Source organism: Pseudophryne corroboree, chromosome 5, assembly GCF_028390025.1.
Source record: "Pseudophryne corroboree isolate aPseCor3 chromosome 5, aPseCor3.hap2, whole genome shotgun sequence".
Classification (NCBI taxonomy): domain Eukaryota; kingdom Metazoa; phylum Chordata; class Amphibia; order Anura; family Myobatrachidae; genus Pseudophryne; species Pseudophryne corroboree.
Genome location: NC_086448.1, coordinates 37,489,387 through 37,503,548, shown reverse-complemented (window position 1 = coordinate 37,503,548; position 14,162 = coordinate 37,489,387). Strand labels below are relative to the sequence as shown.

Here is a 14,162-nt window from a genome sequence, read left to right as displayed (position 1 = left end):
CTCCACATTATGATGTACATCACCCAATACGTTAGTGCAGCTCTATTTCCTCCTCAGCCACCGTGCTTCCAGCTGGCGTCTCAGACCTGTCCTCTTCCCTCTTGTCCTAATTTAACATCTTCAATGTAAATAGTTTGACCTCCATAAACTGGCAGAACAATGCATCCAATATTTTACCACTGAAGCGGTCCGATAGCGAATTAAGGTTTGGAGAGTCCTCTATCAATGTTTACATTTATATAATACCAATACAAGCAACGCCTTGACTAAGGCACTACTGCCCTAGGGAGCAGCCCCCGCTGCCCACCTCCGAAGCATACATGACATCATGGTGTCACACAAGATGGGGCTGTGAGCAGGAAGCTGGGCACCGGGCAGCCAGGTCCCTCTACAGGTGGAAAAAAATGATCTGGGCACAGATGCCACCAGGCAGAAATCATGATGCCCCCTGGGCCTTGTCCCCAGGCCAGGCCCACGGTTGTACTGCCCATAATACTGCTGTATGTAAATATAATATATAATATTATTATTATTATTATTATTATTATTATTATTATTATTATTATTTGAAAGGTACCTATTATCCATTTACAGTGTAGTCAGCCATGGTGTGGATTGAACCAATGGTCATGAGAATGCAGCCTATTAATTTGCTATAAACTGGTGACATCACTGAGGCACGAGACACCTTGCTTAGTACACCCAAATGAGCAGGGCCCAGATTAACAATGGAGAGGAGGGGGCTATAGCTTTAGGCCTCCACATAAAAATAGTCCCTGTATAATGACATCATATTGACGACCAGGTACCCAACCTTCCACACGGCTGACTATACAGGATGAGTATTAAAACTGTATTTCTACTTTCCTCTCAAAATGATGCAGTTTTTCTACTTTGAGGTATTTTGGGAGACATTGGGGTTGTGTAGGGAATGTAGTCACCCACATGATACTGGCCACAACCAGACAGCATTGGACACACCCACACAGCAATGGACACACCCACACAGCACTGGCCACACCACCTCCGCAACGCACATAATCTCTTCATCATTTTCATCCAATGTTGCACTTTGGGTCCATTTATTATTAACTATTTTCAACTTAATCACCGGAGAACACCCATTTTCAGGGGAAACTGCAAATATTTAGTATCCCCCGATAACTGCTGCGATCCCTCCATTCCCACCTGCAGCTGCAAGCCCCCTTGGTTTCTATGTAGGATGCAATGCTGCCAGGTTCTGGAGTTTGGCCCCTGCAGCTTCCGCCATCTGAAGATGGCATTAGTCGCTGCAGCCTCTGGGCTACACATTGCAGAATTAGCTGGGAGATGGTTCCCTAGGAACCAGGGGCGCTTTAAGAGAGGAGGAGTCCCATGTGCAGCCTCCTCCATTTGGTCCTCCTCCTCTCTGCCAGTAGCACTGGATAGTCTGAGCATTAGAGAGCTCAGACTCTACTGTGCATGCGCAAATCACCGGGAAAATGGTGAGGCGGCCATTTTCCCAGGGATTTCTCTACTGCGCTTTCACAGAATGCCTCTGCTCCATTTTCAAGGTGATACCACAGCGCTGCTGACATTGGTGTGGGACTCCGCAGGAGTAGGTATTCAAAACATGGGTGCAGCATGTGCGGTGGGGGCCCCCTCTGTACTCAGGGGCCCGTGGGCACCGCACACACTACACCCATTATAGATACGCCAGTGCCAGGAACGCTTCTTGGCAGTGGCCACCACTCATAGGTGGTCAGTGGGGCTGTGCATGCACATTAGTCCAACTGCCACTCCGAGCACATCGGAGGGACGGAATCCTTTCAAGGCCCCTGTGACTGTGACTTCATACATCCGCCCAATGTATGCGCATCCCGCCATGCCATCTTGGGTACTAATATCATGCCCAGATCGCATTGCAATAATAAACTGGCCCTTTAAATCCAGCCTTGCATATAAGGAACCAGGACAGCCATGTGTTCAGATGTTTTTTAGTCCATATTATCCATGCATGACTGAGTGATGTCACTAGTTCCTAGAGTCTCGGCAAGCTGTGCATTAGTTCAGCCGACAAGCGATGACCAAATAAAACATACTGTACATATGGTGTTAGCGACTGAAACTGTTGTAGATAATTCAGCTTCACCCCGGACCTTACACTGACCTGCTTCTGCAGTGAAGATTCGGATCACAATATCCACATCATATGTGATCAGCAATCCCTGGTGTCTACGATTATTGGCCCTCATTCCGAGTTGATCGGTCGCAAGGCGAATTTAGCAGAGTTACACACGCTAAGCCGCCGCCTACTGGGAGTGAATCTTAGCTTCTTAAAATTGCGACCGATGTATTCGCAATATTGCGATTACTAACTACTTAGCAGTTTCAGAGTAGCTCCAGACTTACTCTGCCTGTGCGATCATTTCAGTGCTTGTCGTTCCTGGTTGACGTCACAAACACACCCAGCGTTCGCCCAGGCACTCCCACCGTTTCCCCGGCCACTCCTGCGTTTTTTCCGGAAACGGTAGCGTTTTCAGCCACACGCCCCTGAAACGCCGTGTTTCCGCCCAGTAACACCCATTTCCTGTCAATCACATTACGATCGCCGGAGCGAAGAAAAAGCCGTGAGTAAAAATACTTTCTTCATAGTAAAGTTACTTGGCGCAGTCGCAGTGCGAACATTGCGCATGCGTACTAAGCGGATTTTCACTGCGATGAGATGAAAAAGAACGAGCGAACAACTCGGAATGAGGGCCACGTTCCCAGATCCTCTGTTCTATTAAAAGAGAGAGATTTCCAGTGCTAAACAAACCATCAGACTTAACCTTGTATTGAGCATGAATTGGCCCAGATTCTGCTGCCAAAACAGCTTACAGAAAACTGGTGGACAAATATAAGCAACTGGAGAATCTCCTGTAATTTGCTACCAAGTCCCCGGTGTGTCTGACCTGTATATGCCACGTTAGCTGCCTTGATACCTACAAAAGCAACTTAAAAAGTAGCAAAATAACTATGAACCAAAGTGATACATTTTCTGAGTACCTAAAGGCTCTGTGTACAGTATGTTACACTGTTGCTTACTCATTTACTAGCATTGATGTTTCAGTGGGGCGTATTTATCAAAACTTGGAGAGATATACGTGGAGAGAGATAAAGTACCAACCAATCAGCTCGTGTCAATTTTTGAACACAGCCTGTAACATGACAGAAGCTGATTGTTAGTTATCTCCCTACACTTTATCTCTCTCAGCTTTGTCTTTCCCCACTTTATCTCTCACTTTATCTCTCTCCACTTTATCTCTCACAAAGTTATCATAAATACCCCACCAATAAATTGAAGAAAAGTCTACTAGTAAATGAAACCTAAGAACATAAAACATACACCCATCAACGTTTCAATCTATGTATAACAGTATATAGCATCAGGCTTATCTCTTTGGTAATGCTGGGAATTATAGTTCCAGAAAATGGTTTTCACATCCCCTACGGGCTACAGTTGACTTTACCAGGTGCTGGAAATCATTTTATATCATGTGAAGAAAAAAACATTACATTATATTTCCTTCCAGTTTATTTTTAAGGGAAATTATCTTTGTGTTCATCATTAAAAAGAAAGAACCATCTGAGTAGAGACTGAGCGGAAATGGCCGCAGAAATCTTGTCATCCCATTTGGAATGTAACACAAATATTACGCTCGTGTGGCTGAGCCCCACCGAAGCTGAGACCTCTTACTTATTAAAGAGAAACAGTGAGAGATTAGAACCGCTTCAGTAGCCTTCTACAACATTCCAGAACAATAGAGGCAGATTAAAGGGCCCACTCTCTTCACTCAGAACAGACCTCACACAATCTATCCAGACCATGGCCCTCATTCCGAGTTGTTCGCTCGCAAGCTGCTTTTAGCAGCATTGCACACACTAAGCCGGCGCCTACTGGGAGTGAATCTTAGCTTATCAAAATTGCGAACGAAAGATTAGCAGAATTGCGAATAGACACTTCTTAGCAGTTTCTGAGTAGCTCCAGACTTACTCGGCATCTGCGATCAGTTCAGTCAGTGTCGTTCCTGGTTTGACGTCACAAACACACCCAGCGTTCGCCCAGACACTCCCCCGTTTCTCCAGCCACTCCCGCGTTTTTCCCAGAAACGGTAGCGTTTTTTCGCACACACCCATAAAACGGCCAGTTTCCGCCCAGAAACACCCACTTCCTGTCAATCACATTACGATCACCAGAACGAAGAAAAAACCTTGTAATGCCATGAGTAAAATACCAAACTGCATAGCAAATTTACTTGGCGCAGTCGCACTGTGGACATTGCGCATGCGCATCAGCGACTAATCGCTCCGTTGCGAAAGAAAAATAACGAGCGAACAACTCGGAATGACCACCCATGTTCTCGATATTCCCACACATCTCCAAATTAGACATCACCCTACCATTTATTGCCAGAAACCTGGACAATTGGTGGTGTACTAACCCCATCAGCTACTTACTGCACCTGCGTGAGTGTGTTACAGCAACCAACTACTTATGTGTTGGTTTGTACCATTGAGATACAATAATTAACCACATAATTACATAGGAGCTAGAATTATATAGGAGCTAGAAACAGCAATGTCAAGCAGGGTCAATGTTTTTGTGGCTTCCTGAGGCCTTCTCCTAATGTGCAACACCCAGACTCTGATTTCTAGTAGCCTGCCAACCCCTACTTTTCAGATTGTCTGGATCAGTTGAAGCACCTCTATTTGCTAGACAATTTATAACTCCCCCTGTTCAGCTATATGACTGTATTACAACTCCGTGAGGATGTGGATAAATGGATCATACAGGTTTCTTGTATTCAGTTAGAGGTAGTACAGGGTAGCATTATAATATAATCAACTACAAAAATGTTGTCTGGTTTAATTTTATTGTACAGTACAAATGCAGAGAATTCATCAAATTTATATTTTCATCAGATCATAACACTGAGAATTATGACTGCAGCCCCTCCCTAACAATCATAGTGGCTTTTAATACATAAACTGGGCATGTGTGACCAGCTTAAGACATAACCGTATGTGTATGTAGAGCATCACAATCAGAGCATCATAGATACAAGCATGTGGAATGTACTGTACGGTATGATCCCTAGCTCAATGAACTGATGTTTCACGTTGTCTACTGTACTTAGAGTTCAAGCACTTATAGAAGCTGGTTCAGATTTGGAAGCAATGCAAAATAAAGGTAACTGTGCATCCTGGTTAAACCATGCAGCAATGCAAGTGGGCAGATGTACAATGTGCAGAGAGATTTAGATTTGGGTGGGGTCAGTAGCGGATTTACCACAAGGCAACCAAAGCGGTTGCTCAGGGCCCTGTGGATCCCAGGGGGCCCGCATGGTTCCAAGGGGCCTGCTATCAAGCCTGTATCAAGGGAATTTTCGGCACACCACGAGCTCTGCCGAAATTGTCAGAGAGCTGGGCTGGCTGAATATTCCCGGCAGGCTGTTAGTGATTACACAGCTGTTAGGTGCTGGCTTCAGCGCATGGCTGTGTCTCCAGTCCAGCAATACTGTGACCCATCATGACACACGTGTGTATGACGTCAGACACACAGAGAGAGGAGCCTGGACGCGCACAGAGGAAAACATGAGGTCTTTCAGTGTACATTATTGCAGCATGTTTTTCATTTTGTATAACATCCACCTACTTCAATTACAATCATGCAGTTAAAGTGGGGACAATGTTATTTTAAGTACAGTGTAAAACATCCGCCTGAGTCTGAATCAGCCCCACACTGTCCAACGCAGCTCTACTCTGCTGTAGGTTGCCATATTTGCACCCCCACATGACCAGGCCAATCAGCCCCCAATTGAGCATGACTTCTGCCACAGGTTCTACTGCGTCACAATGAATTTACTGAGTCTTATCGCTCATGCCTAGTCCTGGGATAATCTAAAAATATTCATGTGGCGTTGTAAGATGAATTGACACAATTATGAAACACAGGAAAACGTGACAAAAGATCCTGTGCTGAGAATGCTGAGAAAGTGTCAACTTCAATCAAAATTCTCCCAACAAATAGAGTGTGCCAGACCGAGAGAGCGTTACATCAGCTGGTATGGCCAGAGAGAGGGTGCAGGGTACACAGGCAGAACTCTACATGTTACATAACAATACCTACTGGGCTGCCTTGTATTACAGTATGAGAGGACAACAATCATATACTGTTCACTTATAAATAGCTTCAAACAGAGCCCTTTCCACTGACCCAGTGATCTCTGTTCCTTATGTTTATTGCTGAAGAGTAAAATAAATAGGATGAAATGAGGGAATGTTGTGTATATTTTGTACAGAACATGCTATGTATATATATATATATATATATTCATATATATATACTCATATATATATATATATACACACACATATATATATATATATATATATATATATATACACTGTGTTTGTATTTTAAGAGCCATTCATCCTAAAATATCCTGTGTTGCTTGTCTAATAATATTTAATGCTTTCTCTGTTTTACATCTTCTTTTATCTCTACAGCCGACCTTCACTGCCTCTAATCATAGCCCACAAAGTTCTATGTTAGAACATTAAACACTGATTTGTTCCTACAGTGACACAAGGACAGTCTTCATCATCCATATATACTGTAGTTGATGGGTTAAGATGCTTCTGTCCTAGTTGCCCAGATAATTGCTATAATATTATATAAAGCTGTCTTGCTTTATCTGGTATTTTACAAATAAGTGTTTCTGTTACGTCTGTGCTACTATACTGTAGTGTATACAGTACCTCTCCAAGCAACCAAGTAAAGCTGTAGTTACCTACAGTACAATAAATACTCATTTGATCTAACGCCTGTAAGGGACTAAAATAGTTATTTCTGTATTATGAAAACTTGTCTACAGTATGAATACTCGTGCAAAGACTCCACACACTGTCATATAAGCTCTGCAGGAAAATATAATGCAGACAATCTCCATCAAGCCTGAGTAATGGGTTATAACATTGGGCAGGTTGGTTTGATTATCATAATTGCAAACAATGAAGCATTGTCTTATGCTGCCAGACTAATCCACCGTAATCACATATTGTATTTAATTGTTAAATGATGGGACATTATTGGAAATTGCTGATTGCACTAGGACAGGGGCAAGCCCCGAGCTATGGACTCACAAGATGTACTACATCTTACATGCATTGGGGAGGGGAGAGAGCGCGAGAGAGAGAGAGAGAGAGAGAGAGAGAGAGAGAGAGAAGGGGGGGATGAGAGAGAGAGAGAGAGAGAGAGAGAGAGAGAGGAAGGATGCGCTGCATGCAGAGGCTTGTTGGGAGCTGTCGGTTCAGCACCACTTATTGGGAGCTGTCCGTTCAGCACCACACTCCTCTAGCACATACTGGGATATGCAGCCACGTTACAGTATATAAGATAAGGTATACAATAATTAATGATACTAGAATATTGGTGCTGCTTGCTCCTGGTCCAGTGTACCCCATTAGAAGTGACCCCGAGATGGATGGAAACACTGGAAAATATTAGCAAAAGAGATTTAAACACCCTTTCCACACCCCACACCCCTTACACAACGTTACAGGACAGGCAGAGATTGATTGTGTTACAAGTTCAATGACTGCATCTCTCCCTCCCCGGCTAGCAGATATAATAGTGATAATGGCACAGCCAACACTTTCTGGGAAGTATTGGAGTATTGCAATATCACACAGAGAGTATGGTGGCTGCATTGTCTGAGAGTAACACACTCCGGTCCCAGGAGGGGAGAGGGGAGATCACAACTGAATTCTCCAGCCGAGGAACCCCAACAGAGAAACAATTCTACCCAAAGTGACCCTCACCGGGCTAAGTGCCCTGGGGTGCATGGCAGAGAACGTCCAACATTGGCAATCAGTGTGCATTCTCCGCACACCTCCAATAAATCACACACACACACACACACACACACACACACACACACACACACTCACACACACACATGCTAGGTTTATAGTTTTATGCAATACTTTCCACTTATTTTCCAAGGGGATGGAAGGAGAGATGACAAGTGGATTAAATCAATGGTGAGAGAGAGGGAGAGCATGAAGTGAAGTAGAAAAAATTGGTAGTGGAAGGGTTAAAGAGTTATTGAAAGCGGAGATAAAAGAGGGTAAACTGTACTCCTGTACACAAATGAGTGTATATTGTTGTACTGAACATAATATATAAGCTCATGATAATACTTTATGCAGCACTCCTAGAATAAAGTATCCAGTAGATGATAGATAGATAGATAGATAGATAGATAGATAGATAGATAGATAGATAGATTATTGGGAACTGTTCTTTCAGCACCACACTCACTACAGTATATATAGATAGATAGACAGACAGACAGACAGACACACACACACACACACAAACAAACACACAGTTTTGTTAATGTTGTGAGCGTCTACTGGAAGCAGCTTTAATACAAATAACGTTCCCCATACAACCCAGATCGTCGGCATGACCTAATTCTGCGAATTTCACTTTGTACGGTGCCAACATGTTTCACAAAACCCTGTATGCACAACGATTAAAAATTCCATGGGAATTAGACAAGGCAATGATACCATACATACATAAATGTAATATTATGTAACAGAATATCCAGCGAATTAGACTTGCACCTCATACAGTATACTAACGTACATTAGTACATGGTTCTGAAGTACTGTATATTTCACTGATAACGTCTGCAACTTCTAACATATCACCTGACTTTCAAACACACTTTGTGTTTATAGATATAAAGATAGATCGAGTGATATGAATATATATATATATATATATATATTTAACTATCTACAGTATATGTAGATAATATATATATATATATATATATATATGTGTGTGTGTATATATAGCAATATATTTAAAAAAATATGCTGCCTTGATAAAAGGACATGTGATTCCACAAAATTTGGTGGCATATGGAAATATAATATAAGGCATATGTGAGGAAGGCACCGAATCAGCCTATCTGTCTATCTATCTATCTATCTATCTATCTATCTATCTATCTATCTATCTATCTATCTATCATCTATTATAAAGACAAGTGAGCAGTGGATTCATTGGTGTTGGGTGTGGATATTTGGCCTCTCTGGCCTCTAGGCTGGGAACCCTACTCATTCCCCTCCGTTTGCTCATTTCAGCTGCAGCCTCCAGCCCCCAGGCATTTCACAGAGAGAAAAATCAATGGTCACTTAGAAAATTACAAATCTGCTGGTTAATGATTCATTTAATGGATCGACACAAACAAATCTGCTTGTTTTAATACGATCTCCTGAGCACCGATCCATCTACAGACCCAAACAGACCAGAAAGCCCAGAATTCTATGGACTCACAGGGAAACGACAAATGAAAAGTCTGCAAAGAAACGAGTCTAAAAAAAGATTGAGACTTTGCAACTTCTCAAAACTTTACCTGAGGCACGAAAGGATAAAGAACACCGTTCTACAGCTGTATAGTAACATCACAGTAACATCAAAGTGCGGTTGCATCAATTTCCATGAAAACTTTAGAATTTTGATTATAAAATCTAAAATCCAAGTCGCCCCCCCCCCCCCACCCACCCACCCACCATTAAAGCATTCAGTATTTTGCATGCACACTATCCAAGTTCTTATGGCACATTGCTGTATCACAGTGAGCAGTGATATACTGTATCACACATTATGCTATTATTGCTAACGTGACCCTAAGGCACAATTTTAGAAACCTAAGAGACCAGATGACAAGAAGCACAACGCAGAGCCTTATTATGAAGGTATACTGGCATTTCATACAGCAACCTGTGGCTCTCTAGTGATGTAGGAAAGACCAATTATCTTGCTAACAGGGCATGCTTAGACTTGTAGTGTCCCAATAGCTGAATGTCCATGATTTAGATATATAACTACTACTAGAAGATGAGTGACTACCAAGCACTAAGGACTATGCAAGTTCAACTCCTGAAAGAATGGTGACCACCAAGCATGAAGGACTAAGCAAGTTCTAACATTAGAAAATGGGAGACCACCAAGCATGTAAGACAACACTAGTTGTACTACTAAAAGATGGGAGACCACCAAGCCAGGAGGACTATGAAAGTGTTACCAATAGATGAATGTGCAAGTTCTATAGTACACTTTATGTTCTTCAAAAACGTGTTTCATAATAATTAAAGTGTGTCAAACTATGAAGCGTCGCTTAGACCCCCACCAGTCACCCCACCCTCCCCAAATGTCACTTACCTATAGTAGTAATGACTGTAATGGCAAAGTAAAACGAGCCAGCAAATTTCCACTGGACCCCGGCCCGGTGGGGCTCAGATTGCATGATGACCAGTTCCAGCTGCCGGTAGTCCTCGCTGGTGATGTTATACTTCCCTTTAAGGCGGATTTCCTCGGCTTTGAGCTTCTCTTCCTCTCGCATCTCGTAGTCAGACTCCAGGGCATCAAAGACAGCGGCCCCCACCAGCAGATAGGTGAACGTGCAGATGATGAGGGACAAAGTCCTCACGTTCTGCCGCTTCATGGCCGCCAGCAACCGGCTGGTGAGGGGATCATGTCCCCCCGTCCTGTCTGAGAGGGCGCAGCAGCCACTGGGAAGTTGCAGGCAGCAATGGCTGGGCTGGGCACCTGGAGAGTGGGAGTGGAGGGGGTGGCTGTGGTGGTGGTGGTGGTGGTGGATGCAGGGCTGGTCACCTCTCCCCACTCCCTGCTCGTGCTCCTGGGATGAGGAGAGACACAGGAGGCTACTGGATCTCCTGGACCAGGTTCCCTGCAGCCTGGAGGCTCGGTTCAGGACTTGCCCAAACCAAGCCGCCCCGGTGCGGAGTGCCATCAACAAGACCACCCTCTGGCTGTTGGCTTTTCCTCTCCTTTACCCTGTGGCTGCAAGCCTTCCTCCTCCTCCTCCTCCACTACTACTGCTGCGGCAGCCCTTGGTGTTCTTCTTGGGCCACCAGATCCGGGAGTTAAGGCAGAACCAAGAGTGCAAAATATGGGAGCGCTGAATCCAATGTAGTATTTGGTTTTGTACCCATAAATCAGGACTGGAGAAGGCTTGTCCCAACGATGGTGGCTGCCCCTTGAACACAAAAGCCTTCTTCTGTGTCACCTTAAGGGGAAATAACCAGTCCTTGAAAAGGTTGGCTGCTAAATAAGTTATCATTTGTGGTGGTTTCTAAGTAATAGGGGAGACATTCAACTTACAGAAGGGAGAGTAGTTGACTCCATTAACCTTACTCTAGAAATTCCATTCGCAAGGTGGGTGTCTCTGTAGTTGTAAGGTCTTTAAAAAAAATACAGCTTTTCTTCATAAAATGATTTAGATGATGTCAACTCTCCAGCTGTCTACTTGGAACTGGCTACCGGACATTACAGTACCCCCTGAGGAAGCTCTTTCTTTCTAAAGAAGCTCCTGTTCCTTGTGTGGGACCAAGAAGGTCATCAAAACTGTCACTGTTCCTATTCTTTGACAGATTCCATCTGGAGTAAACCCATTGTCCTCTCACATCATAACTGTTAACTCGTTATCTCTCTCTCTCTCTCTCTCTCTCTCTCTCTCTCTCTCTCTCTCTCTGTTTCTGGGCAAGGAGAAAGCAGAAGGAATCAGCTGAAGTGTGAATACATCAGCATCATTGTAGGTTGCTAAATGCAACTTATTCCAGTGTAATCCTGTTTGAAGCAGCAGCAGAGGACATTGCTCAGAATCCGGAGTTACACAGGAGGAGTCCCGGAGATGAAGAGTGGGTCCACCAGCCTTAAGCGCGTTCTTCTTTTCAGGGTGAGATGCAGAGGACACCTGATGGATAGTGCACAGTGGAAACCCCCATCAATTAGGTTATATTGGGAAATAACCAGAATCCAGTCTGTCTTTTCGTCCTCTGGCACACATCTAACACAGGAATGCAGTTTCTCTGGACTAAGTACATGAAGACCAGACAATGCTGAGACAGGGAGCAGCCAACGCAGGTTTGTGTGTAGACCACCGGGTCATCTGTACCCTACATCAACTAGAGATCAGCAATCTAGGCACCCAGGTGAGTGCATGATGTCAGGTCTTCTTTCCCACAGAGCTCTGCAGCTGCACATCTCATCCCAGGAACTGCACAGCCTCTGCTTTTGGATCTGGGAGAAGAGAGGTGGATTTATTTGGAGTTGATCTCAGCAGCACTTGTTGTACCTGGGAACTGGGGGTGCAACATGCATATGGCTTCAGTGACACATCTGGTCCCCTCTGGTTCTAATGCCAACCAAACCACCTTGTGCATTTCCTCTCTCCCTCCGATCATCCCCTTGCAACTCTACACTACATTCTGTTTCCTTCTCTCCCTGCTCCTCCAACTCTCCTCCCTCAATGTCTTCCCAGCACCACTCCCCTCCCCAGCATAAATTAATTCTTCAGGGAATCACTGGGAGCCAGCACCACGTGGGCTGGTGTTTAAAGGGAGGGGTGGGGTGGGGGGGATTTAAATCGTCTGCATTAATGATGATGAAGCTATAGAAAGGGAAAGGAAAGAGGGAGAGTGGACAATGTCACACTGAACATCACTGGGAAAATGCTTTGAACGCTGGAGGAGGAAAAAAAAGAGAGGATGGAGACAATCTAGGACAGAGGAGGTTGTGACTTTGCAATCTGTGGGACATTATCTGTATCTGCTGGCTGGGATGGAAGCTGCATCTGTTGATGTGTGTGTGTGTGTGTGTGTGTGTGTGTGTGTGTGTGTGTGTGTGTGTGTGTGTGTGTGTGTGTGTGTGTGTGTGTGTGTGTGTGTGTGTGTGTGTGTGTGTCATACTGACCGGGCTGGCACAAGATCAGAAGCTGCAGCTCGGATATAATAGCATGGATCTGATGCTGTAATACTGTAATACTCACTACTGCTATTGATATGATCAGAGGGGGGCTAGGCACTAACATTTTTGCATCACCCTTCCAGCAGTGATCTATTGTCAGACACTGAGAGCAAGTGGGTGACTGGTGGGTACAGTTTATTGCATTGTGTGCATATAGGAGTCATTTTAGGAATTGATGGCCTCTGATCATGTATCATGCAGTGGCTTCTGTATATGCAATAGTTCTGCCTGGCTGGAGCGCAGGTTGTGGGGTAAATCAGGCGATTGCAGTGAACTGTGAGGGCAGATTGCCTTGGAAAGGAAGACATCCTTGATGTAGAGTAGCTGTGGCTGCAGCCAGTGCTCCCAATCTCTCTCATCCGCCTGCTTGTTTAAAGGTTTTAGCTGGTTCTTTAACTAGTCAGGATTAGTTTTTCAGCAAGGAAGGAATTATGTAGCCAGGGACCCTGCGGGGGGGGGGGGGGGGTCATCATCTAAGTACTGAGTACAAAGCCATGTTTATTTACAAGATACTTTTTATTGTATTGTTCATTTATAGAAGATTTATTGATACATTATACCGGGGAGGCTCTAATAGAGGCAGAACTATGCTGAGCAGCAATGAGCTTTTTTCCTTTTAAGTGACAGTTCTTCTGACCAGTGGTTTGGGTGAAATTGCTCAGTCTTTGCCCAGTGTACCCATGCTGATTCTGCCATTCTGCCATGCTAGTCATTTGCACAGTGTATACAATATTAGACAGGTATTATTAGTTAATATTTACTTGTGTTAAGGTGTGTGCGATTTTATGTTTCTAATAAATGCAATTTTTATATTTATGGAATAAATCCTTTATGTTATTCAGCTGAGACTCCTCTTTGTCACTTTTACTACCAGTGCTGCTGTTCCAAACCTTTCTGTATATTCTGCCTAATACACCTGTCTCCAGTGCCCTGCACCTGCTGTAGATGGAGCATGATGGAGGCATGTACAGTACAGTAAGGGCGTATTTATACAACTGCACACACATGCAAACCTGGAAAGTAATGTATATATGCCTGAGAAAGCTGTAACATTTCTGGGTGTTATGGGGCAAGTGCCCAGTTGGCACAGATGGGAACCACTGGCACTTGCCCACCAGTTGCAGTTGGCTATTTGCAGATACTCCCATAACAGTGACTTTCTTCATCACTCAGACATACTGTAGATTACGCTTCTGAAAGCATGTTTAAGAAATTTTATATATAGGGGTTTTTTTTTAGGGAACACAAGACAGGGAGTTACTGTATTTCTGCTGTTAGAGAGGTTTCC

The 14,162-nt window shown here is 44.0% G+C and overlaps 1 protein-coding gene across 1 annotated transcript in view; it reads right to left on the bottom strand.

Annotated features, from left to right (window-relative positions):
* The window catches only part of KCNK9 (potassium two pore domain channel subfamily K member 9), a 182,048-nt gene extending 169,685 nt beyond the window's left edge, over window positions 1-12,363 (bottom strand). The window contains exon 1 of the mRNA XM_063921222.1: window positions 10,268-12,363. Within this exon, the coding sequence (XP_063777292.1) occupies window positions 10,268-10,859 (592 nt within the window). The 5' untranslated portion in view covers window positions 10,860-12,363. The remainder of the gene's footprint in view (window positions 1-10,267) is intronic.
* Window positions 12,364-14,162: the final 1,799 nt, after the last annotated feature.